An 18404-nucleotide genomic window follows, 5' to 3' on the forward strand; every position below is an offset into this window, starting at 1 on the left:
CGTTTGTTTGTCCTCAACAATGCTTGTTTTTCATCCATGAGAAAGAATGAAAGAAAGAAAGGAGGAGGACTATGGAGTGTTTATAAAAAAGTGTCTTCTATTTGTTTTTCTCATTCTCTCTAGTCTCCATTTTACTTGAAATATGTTTCCCTCCCTGCACTTTCCTCGCTCTAATCTCTTCACGTGTTGGGACCCATCGACTGATCCATCCTTCATCCTCACATTCATTGGATTGAATCTTTATTTCTCTGTTGTATTTCCATATTGTTTGTCTCAATTCCTTTTTTGTTGTGTTTTCCCTCCTGCACCCCTCGTTCTCTTCCTTTTTTCATTTCACATTTCGATCCATCCGTGCATCTCTGCGCCCGGTAAGAAAAAAAAGAAACTAACGGTAATGTATAATTAAACGCCGCTGAAAGGGTCTGTGTCAGGCGGATCAGCGGAACTGACATCCGTTAACGTTTGAGCAACGTTTTCTAAAACGCAACAACAGCGTGAGAACGGGGGGGGGGGGGACATTATGCATCTTGGTCGTCGCCATGGCAACTGCCTAATGACGGGTTCAAGTTGAAACCCTATCAAGCGAAATAGCTGGGGATGAATGATGCTGTTGTGTAGTGTGGTGGAGTTTGACATTTAGTAAGAGTTAAAAAATGGGTAAAAATAATTAACATTTAGAAATATTTTCATTTATTTTGTCAAATTTCTGAAAATGAAAAAAAAATAACATTAGAAAATAGATTTACAACAGAATCTATTGCACTGTAACTCCAGAGCCTTTTAATGTTTAAGTTTAGTATCTTACATTTGTGTACGCTTATGACAAAAATAACTTTTCTTTGCTGCCTTGTAAGATAAAAAACCAAAACCAGTATTTGTTCCTGTTCAGGAGAATGTTTCCCATCTTATTCTCAGATTGTACCATGTTCCACAACTGAACTCTGCTTGGCTTCTTCCTTGGAAGGCGGCAAAATGGCTGGCAACACAAGCTGTTACATAAACTATTACATAAAGTCAAAGTGTTCAGTCAAAAGCCCCCTGACCCATTATGAACAAGCCGCATCAAAAAGACTCTCAGCTGATTTGCGGATTCATGCGCTCTCGTGAAAGTCGGTGGGCGAATCCCTTCGGACGCGAAGGCAAGCAGTGATTCCTCCCTGCCCAAAGCACCGTGATATCCCTGGGATCCCAATATATTCCTCTCTCGCTTTTCTGAACGGACACAAAAGGCCCACGGAGGGCAAAGTGCCAGGATTGTGGGTCCGTCCGTCTCGTGTGATTGAAGACACGAGCCTCAAATGTTGAGCCACACCAAGCCCTCATTCTGCCTTTTTTCCCATGAATAGTATATGAAAAGTGTTAATGAAGAGTGCGATTGTGTTTCTGTGCTTCCTTTGAAAACTGCTAAGTGCGGTCTTTTCCTCATGAGACCCTCCCCAAGTAACATCACACACAGAGAGGCAGAACGAGAGGTGTGGGGGGGGGGGGGGGGAATGTAGCGTTCTCAATTAGGCCACAGAAATCAGCAGATATATACAAGCTGCATCTTTTACAATGCCGATCTAAATAGATTCATTTCAGAGGAATATATTAATCAAACTGTGGCACCAGAACTAACCCAAATATGGCCCATGTAACTCCAATGAGGAGACATATTGTCTGTGTCATATGTTTATGTTGTCCTCTGCAACACGCAGTACCCATTCATGCAAATGAGGCGTATTTGAATGAACAGAGCCAGAGTAGCTGTGGGGGGAGAGATCTTGATCAAAGAGGATATAAACGTGTGTTTTGCGCGCGCACAGTCTTACGCACACGTGCAGATTGCGTGCAATGCTGCTGCCACTCTGGATATGAGTAATGTACATTATATGTACGCTGTGCGTCAGCTCCTGTGTGTTCCATGCTCCTTTTAACCTGATGGGACAAGTCCCAGTAGTGCGTGAGCTTTGCTTTCTCAACCTCCATGTTTTGCATCAAACCTCATCAGTCCGCCCATTTCTCGCCAAAACCACAGGTTCTCCTTCCTCCTTCTTCTCGTTATTTCCCCTCCACACATAATCTCATTTTTCCTCTTTCCTCTTTCCTCCCCCTCCAATCTGTCTCTTCCCCCTTCATCCTATTTTTTTATCCCATTACTTCTTTCGTAAACCGTGTCATTTCCTCGGCCTCTCCTCTTCTTCATCTGAGCCTCACGTTTCTTACCCTTCATTTCTCTTTTCCCCGTTTTGCCTTGGCCATTGCTACCGTTTCTTAATCATCCTCTCCTCCATCCCCCCATTTTCTCCCTCTTCTATTCCCGGCGGTTAACAGTACAGTAGCTCTTCTGGATTACAGTACATCATGCAGATTTGTGCGCGTGCATGTGAGCGTGGTAATATGCATGATGTGATTTGTGACATTGCTTAATCCTGCACAACCTCATACAGATAGGAAGGCATAAGCATGCACACACTTTGTATACACGGTTGATCTGAAGACACACACACTTACAATGTAATGCGTGTGTGTATATACTGTAGCTCTTTGCGTGTGTATGTGTGGGTGTGGATGATACTCAACTCTGTGTTTACCTGACTCAATGGTTTCCAGGCCAACCATACATCCTCCATATTGTATCACCCATTGGTGTTTCAGACTCTAACAAGCTCCCTCCCTCTCAACCTCTCTTATCTGTCATTCTTCCCCTTCCTCTCCTTCCTCTCCGTCCTGGATGACAACAGAGAGTCAAGTACATAATGGAACTTCCTTCAAGTCACGCATTCTGCATTCAGAGTGAAGCTGGAGTTATGTTCTCCATCAAGGTGCATTCTGTTAGAGTCTCTTATGCAGCAACTGGATTACAGCTCAGCGCAGGGTTTCACCCGCTAATTGTCTTTTCATACCGGAGATGAACGGTTCATATATTATGAGGTCATGTTGAGCATTCAAACTCTCAGGAGCATTGGTGCTCACAGAGGCTTTGCTGGAGGATGTTTACGCGACAAATAGCATCAACATTGTGTGCAATCGAAACAACAGTCTACTGGTTTCTTGTCTGATGCACTGTAGGTAAATTCACTTATTATTTAGACTTCTTTAAACAGTTATCACTTGCATCTTTTTACTATTAAGTACTAAAGATTTATATATGAAAAACGTTTTTCCTATACATCATACGGACAGAAGTTCCTTTCAGAAACCTAGTAATGGTAACCTAGCTCCAACTTCCATGTCATTTCAGTTTTGATTGGTTACATCAATCAAATACCTGCTATCTGCTCCATTCAAACATCACCAGCTGTGCTGAGCCGGTTTCAGGCATGAAGTCAGCAAAATGTTTCCCAGACCCTTTCTGGAGTTTGCCATTCATATATAAAGAAGGCAATCTGGTGGAGAAGTAGAAAGTCTCGTTTTTTAACTGGGGGTCACCTTTTACCCTGAGTGTATTGAATTTCCTGTGTGAGAGGCAGGAGAACCCTTATCTTTTCTTCTTCTCCTTTTACCTCGACAGCATTTTCTTACTAACTCCATCCCGGCCGCATCCTCATCTTCTTTTTGTCCTTCTTCTCACACTCTTTATCTGTCACATTCTAATCCTCCTATTTCCATATTTCGCTCTGACCCTCTTCCCTCAGCCTCAAATCATCTCCTGCGCCCACCCATCTCCGTCTCCCACACAGACACCAGAGACACAACTTTATTAGTCACCACAGCAGGAGACCACTTAGCACGAGTGTGTTTGTGGGTGACACAGAGTGTCTGTTTCGTGGAGTTTCTCATTTTGAGTTCCATGATATGATTAAGAGGGCTAATATCTCTCCCCTTAAGAGCTTAATATCTCGCTCGCCCTCTCCGATGGCCTCCCTCGAAATTGTTTAGCCTCCGCTCGGACGAGAAGAGCTGAGTGAAGGATTTCTTTCAGCCTACCTGCTCTCCTTGAAGTGTGTCTGTGTGGGCATATGTGTGTGACAAAGACAGATACATTAGCATTTTATCACTTGATCACACACGGCCGTGCATTTTCTTTATTTTTATACTTTATCTTTATATTGTAATTTTGCCATTTCCACTTTATATTATCTCTAAAATACTTAAAAAGGCAGCTTTAGCTCAGAGTCCCACTGACTCTAACGTCAGCAGTTTTCAGACTGATAGATAGTGACAGTGGAACCCTTTTCTGTTTTACACTTACACAAAAAGTTTAGGTTCAAAGAAGGTGAAGCGCGTTTACTTTGTTATTATATATTACTACTACTTCCTTACTTTTACTCGATAGAAAAGCCAATGTGGTACTATGATTTGAGTACATTTTTTTATATTTCGACCTGCAGTTTAAAGTGTGTTAATTTGTTTGTGTATATATATATATATATTTAATATATTAACATATACTACAAAGACAGTATCATCCATGTAAAAGCAAATGCAATGTTATGGGAACAATGACCCTTTACCAAATGAAAAAGAATATGACCCAACAGAGCAAAACCTAATTGCTTGCAAATCTGACTTCTAGATTCTAGATGTTACTGCAAAGCTATCACAACTTTGTGTTTGTGTGTGTGTCTGTTTGTTTGTGTGTATGTGTGCGTGCATGCGTGCTTGGGTGTGAGTGTGTCTAAGATTTAGAGGCTCAGTTGGAAGCAGAAATTGCAAAATTGTAGTGTTAATATATATAAGAATCAATCTCACTCAAGAAAATGAATTGTTTGCTGTTGTGGTTCTCGAAGATGATTTCTCTCCTTCTCTCACGCACATATTGCCGCACACACACAAGCAGGGCTTCTAGTGGCTGTAAATCACAAGTAGAATTGCAGCCAGAAGAAAATGGAAAGCGATGGAGACTGAAATATAAAGAGAGGTTTTGTCCATTAAGTAATGCGATGAGGTCACAGCTAATAAAATTCAACTGTCATTCAATCATTCACCTCTGTGAGAAGTTTAAAGTCAGACATGCACACACACACATTGCACACTGCACAGCAATATGAAACTTATCCATTAAAGTAATTTACAGCCATCTTGATATTCGTCTGGGCTTTTCAATCATCAATGCCTCTTGTTGACCTTTTCTCACTCTATTTTATTTCTGTCTTCAGTGAAGCTGTGTGTGTGTGCGAGTGTGAGTTTTGTGTCAGGCTGTTGACACACAAGGGCACGGAGGCTACTCTCCGACCGAGGAACTTTCTGTGGGAGCAGGTGTCAAAAAGTAACAAGCAAGAAATATAGAGAAGCACAGAGAGAAAGAGTAGATATAGAGATAGTAGAGAATGAAGGTGGGAGAGGAGTGATGTGATGTATTGCATTTAGGATTGTTTCTACAGGATGAACAGCATGACTTCAACAGAGCAACAAGTTTGTGCTCTGCGTATTTTCTCTCTGGTTGTTTCTCTATTTGTCAGGTGCTTATTCTATGGGATGCTAAAGCAGTTTTTGGATTATTATATATCAGTGGAAGGTATAAATATGTGAAGGGAAGTAGTGCCTGTCCAATTCTGGAATCATTTTTGGGTGCACTTACATTTTCACAGCATCTTTAGCGTTTGTTTTTATCTGTGGTAATATTCTGACTGAGGAAAACAGTGAAATTGTTGCCTACCCAGCAGTGGAAACTGAAAACACCTCATGGGTACAACACAAAAGTGGACTGCCGATATCTCAAGTTGGTCTTGGGTTGTGTTGGGTATGAGCTGCAACAAGGGGATCTATAAAAGATGAGAAGCCCTATGATAGAAATAAAATGTGTGAAAAGACAAACACAGTCGTAATCATAGAAGATAAGTAAAACAAAAAAAAAGATAAAGTTAAGAGGACTATAAACCAGACTCAAGCTGAATTAACAAGAGTGATGTTTTGCCTTTTTTATAGTACCTGGTAAAAGTCTAGAGGCTTCTAGAGAAAACTAAAAACGTCAAAGTAAAACTAAAATACTTGCCATCTAAAGCCAAAGCTTCACAAAGCCCTGGACCCCTGCTGATAATCCCCAGGACCAGTATTGCTGACTCTCAAAGTCAGGGATGTAGGAGCTTTTCACAAGCACCCGAATCCACCCAAACACTTCATATAACTGAGCAGGGAGGGTGTTGAAAGCCGAAAAACAAAGATCCCTGACATCACTTACAAGTGTTTTAAAATCTAAGGCTAAAACAAATAAGAGAAAGGGAAAGAGAGATTTGGGTTCATGTGATGAAGAGAAAATCATTTGAGGAGGGGGCTTCAAGAGACGTAAGGGAGAGAGGAAGGCACAGATGGGAGTGCTGCTATACAGCCAGCACCAAGTATGAATAATGAAAGCTCTACAGTCAGTGGGAGAGTGTGTGAGTGTGTGTCGCCTGCAACGTGTAAATTGGCAAGATTAGTGCACACATACGGTAATGAACCCCCCCCAAGCGTTGGCTGGAACACATTAACATGCGTTTTTGTGTACAGTGAGCGGAGTTGTTTGCGTCTTTGTGTTCTCGTGTGTGTGTTTTTGTACCACCAGTGAAGCATGAGCACATGTGGGGGTGGTTTCTGTCTGTTCATACAAACCACACTCTGTGTAATGAGTACGACGTGCAACATGAAATACACTGAATAACAGTAAATATTCCCTGAATATGTGGGTGCATGTTCCCCATCACTGTCCATGATATGATTTGTCTGTGTTTGAAAAGGCAGGTTAAATTGTGATCCTTCAGTGTGTGCGTGTGTGTTTACTTCTTTTTACCCCCCAACACTCTTTTAACCTTTTTTTTCTCTCTCCTCTTCTCTGTTCATCCCTCTCTACACTCTCCACGGATTTTACTGTAGAAATGGGCTAATTTGGAGGTGTTTGAATTTCTTCTACGTTGGTTGGGTTTGACCTTTCTTGCATGGAAATGATGTGAACAATATCTATGAATAGAAATGGGTGTATTCAACGTATATAAAACTACATTTCATCAAACTGATTCAAGAACAGCACATTTACACACACGCACCAACATGCCTTCAACCCAAACACACATTCAGACGTAGGCACGTATAAATGGGATCAAAACACATGACAATCAAATGTAATGGCAGTGTTTATAACAGTAACCTTGTGATTCATTTCTGTTCATTCGCTTGATTAAGACATGATTAATCCAAAAAAGAAGTCAGCTCCACTTCTTCCTCACATAAGTTTGCATGTAGCAGCAAAGTGTTTCTTTCCTCTTCAGTTTCCCATCTGACTAAACAGTTATCCGGAGTCGATAGAAACAGCAAATCCAGCCAGTTTCATCCACTGTAGCTGCGCAGCTCACCAATGAAAACAATGTTCTTCCACTTCTCTACACCTCCATCTCTCATATCCATCTCCCCCCCCCCCCCCTCATCCTGCCTCCACCTCTCCCTCCCGTTTTTCTCTCTGTCGAACCGAAGCTTATTTGCGGCGTCAGAGTCAACATGGCTGACAGTGAGGCACATGATGACACAACCGGGTGGAAATGAACACTCTCTCTTCCTCTCTGTCTGTCAGATACAGATGGAGTGGTGCAATGGAGGTGATATACTTGAGGTGATGCGGGCGAGGAAGAGGCCAGACTAACGAGAGTTATCTAGAAGCACCAACAGCATAGTTCATATATCACATGCTTTTCGAAATATGAGATGCACCTTTATTCATCCCCTCTCGAGTCAGCAGAGAGGGGATGAGAGGGGTTGACCATGTTGGCTTTTAGTTCTCCTCTCAACCTCTTCTAAGTCACTCCCTCCTCACAGTCCAGGTCCGGCCCCACCACTGAGCTTGTTGCAAACATGGGTGCAAACATTGCATGGTTGAAATTTCTTACAGCACTGACTCAATAAATGTTTCACAGAGAAGGAATAAAGCATCATGAGACTCGGGAAGAACACTCAGAATATCGAGCTGAAATAATGAAATGTAGCTGTCATCTTTCTTCACACTGTTTTGCAGATGAGCTTTTCTGCAAGTGATTAATATCCAGTTTGAAAAGAGTGTTTCTGATCTTTTGTCGATGGTGAACACTAACAGCAGTGTTTCACAATACGTTAAAATTAACAGATCTTCTCTCTTCCGTCAAAGGTGATAACGAACTGGTATCATCACATTTATGAGGCGGTGTGCACACCTCTTTATTTCTCACTTGACTTATTAAGCTTCGGTCGTGGCATGCCTCCCCTCAAAACTCTCGGTGCTGCATTTTGGGCCTCTCTCCTGGGTGCTCCTAACTGAACATGTCTCAGCAGTGGCTGAGCTGTGCGTGGCATCACTGTCAGCCGGGGACAAATTAGCAGCCTGGTGTAGTGTCTCACTGAGACATGTCGACTCGGGCCTCGGCCTTCATCTTTGCAGAGACTCCTTATCATCTCCTGCATGAGGACACGGAGGAGAGCAGATTTATCTGTTCGTTTTTTATGTTTTGTGCGCCTCGTGTAGAAGTCCTCACTCTTGCTGCTGTGTTTTGTGCCTGAGCAGCAGAAATAACTTCTGATTAAAGTTTGACGAGAGGAAACTTTCTGTATTTTGATGTTGCACAAAACACATTGGCTGGGAACGACTTTTTTATTATGAGGGAGCTCATAAAACAAAAATGGCTAATGATCTGGAATGCACTCAGTTTTGTGTCTCGCTTCTCTCTACAACAGGAAGATCATCGAGGTGAAGATTATTGATGATGAAGAGTATGAGAAGAACAAGTCTTTCACCATCGAGCTGGGAGAGCCGGTCCTGCTGGAGATAGGACAGAAACACGGTGAGTCTGCGTGTATACCGTGTGTGTGTGTGTGTGTCTGTGTGTGTGTGTGTGTGTGTGTGTGGCTGTTGTTCAAGGAGAATATCAAGTATTCAGGAGCAGGAGCAGGAAGAATTGATGGGTGTGACAGACACAACAGAGTCTTTGTTGAGCGTTGCCACCAGAGTCCCAGGCCGCGTACACACCTATCTCCTATAAACAGGGCAAGACCGGCATCGATTGCCTGAGGCCTCCAAACTAAACTCAGATTAAGTTTGGAAACATTTTACTTGAACCACTAAGGACCTGGCTTAGATTTTAAAAAGCACCAGGCTCAAAATGGAAGTTTTTTTTAACATATGCAACATCGTCATCATATCATGTTGGAACTCACTAGAAAAATAACCTGTCCCAATCTGTATTTGATTCACTTTCTTGACTTAGACTTTACATAAATAAGTGATATCCTACAGTATATAAATAGCCAGATGCACTCACTGTGTTCTGGGGTCATAACTGTAAAGATTTCATTGAGCTAGGCAGGAAGACATTTGCAGATTGAACAATAAGTAGTTCGTTCCAAACTAAAGAACTATTTTGGTCGATTTCCTCTCCTGTCATGTTTTAATCTGCATTATAAAAGCTTACAAATCTATGAATCTAAAAGGTCTAAGCCCTTTAACGTTTCTTTAAGAATTAAGGAAGCTTTAGTTGAAACTTTGCAAAGTCTTATTAGCGCAGACATGCCACTAATCTCTGGCAGGTCACTTAGGATTGTATTTTGTGTTATTAACAGGATAGATGCACACATCTAAAGCCTGAAACATGCTTCTGCGTTTTCACGGGCCCGTAAGCGCAAGAGCCCTTCCGGGTCCCTTACGTGCTTATGTATCCCTCCTTACGTGCTGACGGGTGTCGACCCCCTTTTCTAAAATTTACGGCAAAGCTCCGCAAGCTCACTCAGCCCGCAAGGCTGTGATTGGTCTGCTCTACATCCCTTCTGGAGCTGCATTTCCGGTTTCATGCCCCATAATACCGGCAGAAATCACGGAAGATTTAGAAGAACGAATATGGACCAAACAGAAGAGCACTTGGCAGAAGATATCCGATAGTATGATCACTTGTATAACCTGTCACTGACTGGCGGATTTGTCTGCCAGAAAAAGGCTACGAGGAGCCGCAGTGGCTATGTAAATAAACAATCGACGAAGAAGAAAGAAGGCGTCTCTAAGGTCGTCTCGACAAAAAGCATTACTCCGCCTAGTGTTCTGGCGCGGAATTGCTTTGTAAGACGCGCAACGGTTGGGGAAGCATGAATGAAAACGAGTCTTGCGCCACAGCGGCGTGAAAAGACGCAGACGCAGTCGCAGAAGCATGTTTCAGGCTTAAGCAGTGTCTCTCAACCTGTGGGGTCACAGGATATATCTAAGGGGCTTGTTAAAATTAAATTATTGGATAATCCTATTTATTTATTTATAAATCCTTTTCAGCCCAGTAAATATATATTGTCTTGGCACAGCACGGTATCATCCGTCTTTTAAGTTTTACTGGTGACGTGACTCCAGGGATAGCAGTGCTAGTTGGTCAGTGTTTATTGACATTTAATTTAAAGGATGAAGCTGAACATCTACAGGACGGATAGAACACTGGCTGGTTAATCCCCTCACCTTACTGCTACTGAGAGTTTGACATTTGTGGTCTTCAGCGACATGTCTTCGCTATCGAGTCGACTGCCATGAAATCTCTGTGGCTATGACACTCATCCCTTCAGGGTGCAATATAACAACTGTGGTGACGCTGTCATTTTTGGCCCAAGTGTCATCGTCACGTCAACTTCTCAATTTGTCCAAAACTCTGGCTTATAATAGAATATCTGCAAAACCTATAAGATTCCTGTCCAGGGATGTAGTGGTGGTTTTTAAAGATACCGTCCATTAAATGATAAACATTGTGTGTTATAAAGAGTGACATTAAAGACTACTCTTGCATTTTTACTTTACCCAAAAATTGTCCAATAGTATTTGCACAATGGCACTTAATTTCAGATTTTCCATCAATACTGGCCCACAGCCTTAAGTGTGAGACAACTACTCACTTTGTCATCCTCACAAGATTGGACAGTTATTCTCTCTTTACTCTATGGGCCAGTAGTTCCAACCAAGTTCCCTTTCTATGCTTCTTCTCCTGCTCCTTCATTGTTGTCCTCTGTAGGTCATGAACAGCCAAGTGCTTGTTCCAATAGACATGAATCTGCCAGCCACTTGTGTTAACCTGCCAACATGGAGGCTCAAGTCACTACTCTCTCCCAGTCGAGCATCAGAGGCATTTCGAAAGGTTTCAGACTCATTCATGTGTACAACAGCGGTTGTGTTAAACGGGGGCCTCCAGTTACAGGCCGAGGTTTCAAACCTCAGTCTCCACAGTGGTCGACAATTGATTTTTTATCTCTCTCCTTCCCAGCACACAGACTCTTGGTGGTGGCGTCAGGGTCCAGACTCTAGATGTCAGACATGCAGAGGGCATGTTTCATTACAGACAAATATAATTAGAAATAATTATTTGATGACACTGAGCTGCTGGCCTGACATTTACACACACTGAGCCACCGCACACACACACACACTGTATAACATACTGTACAGTGTTTTCACTTACAGCTGGTCGGCACTGATAACAGCAGGCTCAATTAAAGACTGTCACTGAGTGAGTGAGAAAGGCATATGGAAGGGTCGTTTCAGGGGTCAAATTGATAGAATTCCTTGTGTATGCAGATTTATATTAGCAGGGGATGCTTGATAGCTCGGATTCCCATGTGGCACTTCAGCTTTTGAATATTAGCATTAGCAACTAGGGCATTCACGACTACAGCATTAAAGCAGATAAACGTGTTTAAGAGAGAGATGAAACTCAAAGAAAGCGCATGGCGGTACATGTTATTCCTAGTAACTGCGTGTTGTATCTAACTGACCCGTCCCGACACACCAAAGGACACAGGATATGCCAGGCAGCCATGATGCGTATTTAAAAGCAAGAAAATGGGGCCGGTCACTCGTCGGGGTAAATCTTCACCTCCTGTTCATAACATTCACTTCCTGTGGCGAGGCGAACCCCAGTATGAGTTAGCAGGTAGTTCAACTCTCATGCACTTTGACCAGCGATATGTACTTCACATTCACGTATGTGTGAGCAGGCTTATCTCCGCCATTAAAGTCACACATGACAACTTGGCCTATGGCTTGCCAACTGTTTTTTAGGAACAAAAGCACCTCCTGTTGCATTGCATTGTACTGCTGTTTGCCCATACCGGGTTAAAACCACAGATGACCAGTCTTTCTGAAGCACCATGTTGAGTAGTGGTTTCGATGGTTGACGAGTCTGTGAAACCATTATTTGGCAACCGATGACTAACCCAGTCATCTCTCTGGTCTCCCAGGCGACTCCAATGAGAACAAGCCGTTAGTGGGAGCAGAGGACGAGGAGGTGGCGAAGATGGGCTGTCCCAGTCTGGGTGAACACACGCAGGTAGAAGTGGTCATAGAGGAGTCCTACGAGTTCAAGGTAAGTTTGTGTGTTTATGTGTGTGTGTCTACTTCTCAGTTATTGTAAAATACATGTGAGTGAATGTCGTATATCTATTTTAGCAGCTCTCTGTTAAAAAGTTCAAGTCTTGATGAAAGAACAACACCCACCAGTTTGGTCTCCATCAAATCAGCCGAGTGGAATATTACCTACAGAGAAAAGTTGACTTGAAATGCAGATCAGTTGTAAAATGGCTCAAAGTAAATGTCAGCCGCCCCAGTAGGGAGGATGAATGATTCATTTTGTAATGGAGTCTCTAATGAGAAGCTTGTCATTGTGATGCAAAAAGACAAAAGATAATGGATTCAAAGTGAGCTGTTAGCTTGTTCCAGTACACAGCAGACCCTAGAAGAAGGAAAGGTGCTGGTACAGTCCACCAGTAAATAATAAAACTAATTCAATGAATATTGCAGCTATTGAATGTGTTTTTAAATTTGATCAGTTTGTGATTTTGAGATCCTTCCATGTTCAGCTTTCATTACCTTTCAGAAGTTGTTATTCTGCTAATCTCTATATGAGATTGTGTGTAATCTGTCATTTTTGTTTGTCTTAAAATGTCATCGATCATACTGTATTGTGTTGTTCACCATTTAATTTGCTCATTTGTCCATTTTTAAAATTTTGTGTTTGTGTGTGTGCGCATATGCAGAGAGCAGTAACTACGCTTTTGACAAAAGCTGAACAGGTTAACTATCTTTCTCCCTCTTTACTTTGCCTTTGCATGCTATGCTACCTCATCTATCTGCTACTGGACCTTGGGCGTGCACAGCATACGGATAACACCCAATCATAAAATAATTTTTTTAATAATGTAAAGTGATTTTTGTGACACTGTCCAGCTTTACATAAGGTGCACAGTGATTTATTTACGTTTATTTTTTAGGTTTAAATATTGTCCTTTGCCGTCACACAGATGACAGAGTTGAACTAGCTCAACAGGAAGCAATATCCTGTCTGCACTGATGTACTAACTGACACAAGCATGGGGGGTGTTGTCTTCTATTCAGGTTAGAGCAATGACCCTCAAAATGTCTGTGCACGTCCCTGTATTGGACAATACAGAACAATCTCTTCTCTTATTGAAAGTGCTGATATTGTGGCGGGCTTTTTTTTTCGATGATGCCTTTCTCATATTAGATTGTAAACCATGCAGGCTTCTCTCCCCTCAAAGCCCTGTCAGCTGAGTTATGATAATGACTGCTGGTGCGATGCTCTGTAGCTGCTGTAAGCTGTTTTGCATCAACATCTTTTATCCCTCCTCTTCCTCGCTGCTTTGAATATAAAACAAGCTCAGCTGGTGTGCCCGAAGGCTTTCCCCTAGATTTCACAGGGGGCATCATTGGAACTTTCAATTTCACAGCATCGTATTAATTAGCTCATCCTATACCTCTAATTCTCAGCGTTATGTAAAAATGATTTTTTTCGTAGATCGTAGAAACGTGGAGGCTAATTGAAAGGCATGAAATCAGCATTTTCCTCTATCTGTGAATTAACCACTTGAGGGTTGTTTCTTTTCCCTTCTGCCTCATCTGTATCCACTTGCATGTTTTCTTATGTTTGTGTGTGTGTGTGTGTGTGTGTGTGTGTGTGTGTGTGTGTAGAGTACGGTAGATAAGCTGATCAAGAAGACAAACCTGGCCCTGGTGGTGGGGAGCAGCAGCTGGAGGGAGCAGTTTGTCAATGCCGTTACTGTCAGTGCAGGTAACTCTCACATTTTCTAAAGGTTTGCATCAGCGTTTGTTCAATGAATTTATGTCTTATCAGTTCACAGCTTTCACCATTTTTTCTATGTCCTCTGATAACACTATATTTTTTTGTCCTTTAAAGAGAGTTATACACTTTTTCTTTCTCTTGACAAGAGTTTGTTGAAGTTTGATTTTTAACTAGGAGAGTGCACACCTCTGTCAAGGCTCAAGCCCTCTCCCACATCAGGAAAAACAATTCCTAGATACACCTGTTTATTCAGATCCACTCCATAATTCAATGTGTCCTTCTTAGTCAATCCTAAACCGCCTGTCTCCTTTCTTTTCAATTTGTCTCACTGCTCTTTTTGCCTTTCTCCCTGAAAGGAGATGACGACGAGGAGGAGAGCGGCGAGGAGCGGCTGCCGTCCTGCTTCGACTACATCATGCACTTCCTCACCGTCTTCTGGAAGGTGCTGTTCGCCTTCGTCCCGCCCACTGAGTACTGGAACGGCTGGGCCTGCTTCTTCGTCTCGATATCGCTCATCGGCTGCCTGACGGCGGTCACCGGCGATCTGGCGTCGCACTTCGGCTGCACGATAGGACTGAAGGATTCTGTGACCGCCGTGGTGTTTGTGGCGCTGGGAACATCTGTGCCAGGTGAACAATTATATTTGTACATTGTGTGAATATATATTAAATGCATTTATTATTTGACATTCTGAAACACCAAAGTCAAACTAACTCAATGCTTGTACTTCTACAACTTTTGAAATTGATCCAAGTGCCGTTTACTAACATGGAGGAGGATTTAGGACCTACACTGCAGTCAGCCACCAGGGGACGATTCAAAAACTTTAACTTTCGGGAAGCTGTCATGTCGTCCATTTTTGCAACAGGTTAGCAGCTACGGCAGGATAAACATCCTCCTTCATATAACGGCAGCTGATGACTCAACAAGTCTTGGTAAAGCTAGCTCTCTTCAGCGGTCCAACCGGAAGCTAGTTAGCCATTTTAGATTTTAAGGAATCTCTCAGCATTGCCTGCTCTCAAAACGCCATTTCGCTTTTGCCAGGGAGAATCCCCCCCCTGGAGCATAAAGCTGAGAAGGTGTTTCCACAGATATTTCCAAAACACAAATAGCTGCAGTATCGTAATTTTTAAGTTTAAGTTTCCTCACAATAAAATCAAACCGTTAATAAACATAAAATAATATGCATATTCACCTCCAATATCTGAGGTGACAGACAGGTGAGTAAACAAATAAAAGCAGACCCTGATCCTCTCTCCTCCATCTCATTTCACTTGCAGCCGCCGTCAGTCTGGAGGCTTGGAAATCCAAATTGTATTGTAACACCCCGGCTCCATCAGAGCTCTCAGCCTGAGTCTGTCTCCACCCGGGCGGAGACGCATCGTCCCAGAGCTTTAATTCAATTCCCCCCTTCTTTCCTCTCGTCAGCTGTTTTATTGAAGCCCCGGTGTATGATTTATAGAAGTTGCTCCTTTGCGATTCCTGCAGGTGATAACTTTGCTGCCTTGGTGCGAGGTCTCTGGAAATTAGCGTTTGAATCAATTCCTCCAACAGCCGTATTATAGTGTGTGTTGGAATAAGAGGCTGTATATTCAGGCTTGATATCCACAAGACATTGTAGTTTTTCTTTTCCTCGTTTTCTTTCTCGGAATCTCTTCCCTTCTGCCTTGTTTCATCACATTGACTTTCTTTCCCTGCGCCTTTATCTGTCCTTCCCTCACCCTCTTGTATTCCACCTCACTTATCTGTACCGCTTGCTCTCCTAGCTCCTTCTTCACGCTCCCTCTCTTCTGTCCTCTTATAGGGTTGTTGTGTTATAGGGTTGGTTTGTGTCCACGATTGTATCATCCATCATACCCAAGGTGTGTGCGTGGGTGAAAAGCTTTTGCTCGGCCAAAGTGATGCAAGTTTGTGTGGCGACAAGTCCGGCGGGTTATCATAACTTCCACTGAGGGTGTGCGCTCCCGAGTGTGTTTGTGTGATCGTGATCTTCTTGTTGTTGGAAGTTGTTGGAAACATTTACCGCAGCTTCTCCCAGTCTCTGACGTGCACCTCCTCCGGATTTTATAAAAGCATTCCTGCATTATTACATCGGAGACGCACTCGAGGATTATCAAGCCAATTTACACCCGATTTGCAGATTCAGGCAATTAGAGGCAAACGCTGATCGGAGGCTTGCTCTGAACGCTCTGAACCCTTAAATGCTTCTGGCTGTTTAAGAGGGAAAACTGTGAGGCAGTGGGTTTCTAAATTTGGGTACGCTCTTCGGAGTTGTCACTTGCAGCTTCATCATTCAGATTAAAACCCCACAGCTCATGTGCCTGTGTGTCAACAACACGCGCCCGCTTCTCATTTCTTTTGTGTGGTCTGTCACCAGCAGGACTGCCCAGAAGAAAGAAAAGTTTGGGGGATAATTTCATGAATTTCGATTAAACCCGCTGACATTGAAATGAGAATTGAGACTCATCTCGCCAGCTCTTCTAAAAATAGAAATAAGCCAAGACAGGCGCACAATAACTGGCAGCTGTTTCCCTGGTGTTTCCTGCCAACTCAGTTGTGGAGTCCCTTTTTTTTGTCCGAATCTTCCTCACACCAAAGAGCTTCACTCGTGTTACGCCCGCAGCATTTATTACATCTGTTCCATGATGGGGGAAAATACAAGTGCAGATTCCAGGAAGGCATGAGTTATGACTATCCTGGAAAATAATCTGATTTATATGTGTTAGTTCGAGAACATGGATAGAAAATATGAATAATCCAAGTGGATTAAACTGGAAGGGAATAAATTGTCATTAGTAATACCTATTTTGGGTAAATTACATAATAGTGTATCCCAAGTTCTCTAAATCAGGAGGCACAATTTACACGTCTGTGTGTGTGTGTGTGTGTGTGTGTATGTGTGTATGGCCACTTTCATACTGTATGTTACTTTGAGGTCATTTCCTCAGTGGCTGTGAAAGAGCTAAACATAAAACATTTGTCACATAAGACTCATTTCCATACTGTTGCTTTACATTCTTAAACTGTGTTGTTCTGACCTTGGGAGTGTTTTCATGTCTTTTGCCTTGTTCATACAGTGCTTTAGCTGTAGAGTTAGTAATTAGTTTGAAGTCCTCACCTAATTAAAAAATATATATAAAAAATGTGGGAAGGCTAATTTATGCTGCCTATATGTACAAAAAGAGAGACGACCGTTTCAAACGATGTCACTTCACACATGCTTCCATGCATCCTTCGTGTTGGCACGGTTGTTCAGCCGCTTGTCCACTAGAGGAGTCGAGAGCTTCTGACAACATCAATTATGATAATGGTGGAGGAGGTCATGATAATGTACCTCTTGAGAAAGTCTGGGTGAAGTAACAGCATATCGACCACAGAATAATTTAAATGGTAAATATTCTGTCTTTCCCATCCAGACACATTCGCCAGCAAAGTCGCCGCCATCCAGGACCAGTATGCCGACGCCTCCATCGGCAACGTCACAGGCTCCAACGCCGTCAACGTCTTCCTGGGCATCGGCGTGGCGTGGACCCTCGCGGCCGTCGTCTGGCGCTTCCGGGGCAAACCGTTCAAGGTGGACCCGGGGAACCTGGCCTTCTCCGTCACCCTCTTCACCATCATGGCCGTGGTCTGCGTGTTGATACTGCTGTACCGGCGGCGGGCGGCGGTGGCCGGCGGGGAGCTGGGCGGGCCGCGGACTTGCAAGTTGGTCACGTCGCTAATCTTCTTCTCGATGTGGCTCATTTACATCCTGCTGGCTTCGCTGGAGGCCTACTGCCATTTACCGCAGTTTTAAACGGAGAGGAGCGGGGGGGGAGGGAGAGAGACCCACTGCCAATATGAAGAGAGAGAGAAGGATGGAGGAAGGAATGTTCAGACACAGGAAGATAGAGCTGGTTATGGGATGGTAGTTTTTATAGAATTAGCAGATCTACACTTTTCCTTTTGAATAGATTTGAGAGTAAACCTTCATTAAAACTCCTGAGAATGTCCAAACTAAATATTGTTGTAAGCATAACAACCTCTTTTAAACATGGAGACCCCACCCACTTCCAAGTTACACCGACCCTCTAAATTAAAAAGGATTAAAGCATTGATATTAAATCATAATGCAGGTTTTAAAGAGCACTTGTTCCAGTATACTGCCAAACCAGTAGGAGAGAAGAAGACACAGCCAGGCTCTGAATGGAAACATGCGTGTAGGGGGGAAGGACGAGAGAGGCAGCAAAACTAAATCCAAATGAAAGTCTGTACAACATGAATGGAGAGATGAGAGAAAAGAAGAATAGATTGGCGAGAATACTCTACACCCCCCTCCTCACTCACTCTCGCTCCCTGTGTCGTAGCTGTGTCTCCTTGTTGCGCGAACAGTTGGGTTCTCCCATGATGCCCACTCAAATCCAGTTCAATCAGTGACTTATGACTTTTAAC

The 18404-nt window shown here is 43.0% G+C and overlaps 1 protein-coding gene across 1 annotated transcript in view; it reads left to right on the plus strand.

The window, feature by feature from the left end:
• slc8a4b (solute carrier family 8 member 4b) overlaps positions 1 to 17773 on the plus strand; it is a 41139-nt gene extending 23366 nt beyond the window's left edge. The window contains exons 11-15 of the mRNA XM_062384582.1: positions 8596 to 8702; positions 12115 to 12239; positions 13862 to 13961; positions 14330 to 14602; positions 17390 to 17773. Of these exons, the coding sequence (XP_062240566.1) occupies positions 8596 to 8702; positions 12115 to 12239; positions 13862 to 13961; positions 14330 to 14602; positions 17390 to 17769 (985 nt within the window). The 3' untranslated portion in view covers positions 17770 to 17773. The remainder of the gene's footprint in view (positions 1 to 8595; positions 8703 to 12114; positions 12240 to 13861; positions 13962 to 14329; positions 14603 to 17389) is intronic.
• Positions 17774 to 18404: the final 631 nt, after the last annotated feature.

The sequence above is a fragment of the Platichthys flesus genome, chromosome 24 (assembly GCF_949316205.1).
Source record: "Platichthys flesus chromosome 24, fPlaFle2.1, whole genome shotgun sequence".
In the NCBI taxonomy this organism is placed as follows: Eukaryota; Metazoa; Chordata; class Actinopteri; order Pleuronectiformes; family Pleuronectidae; genus Platichthys; species Platichthys flesus.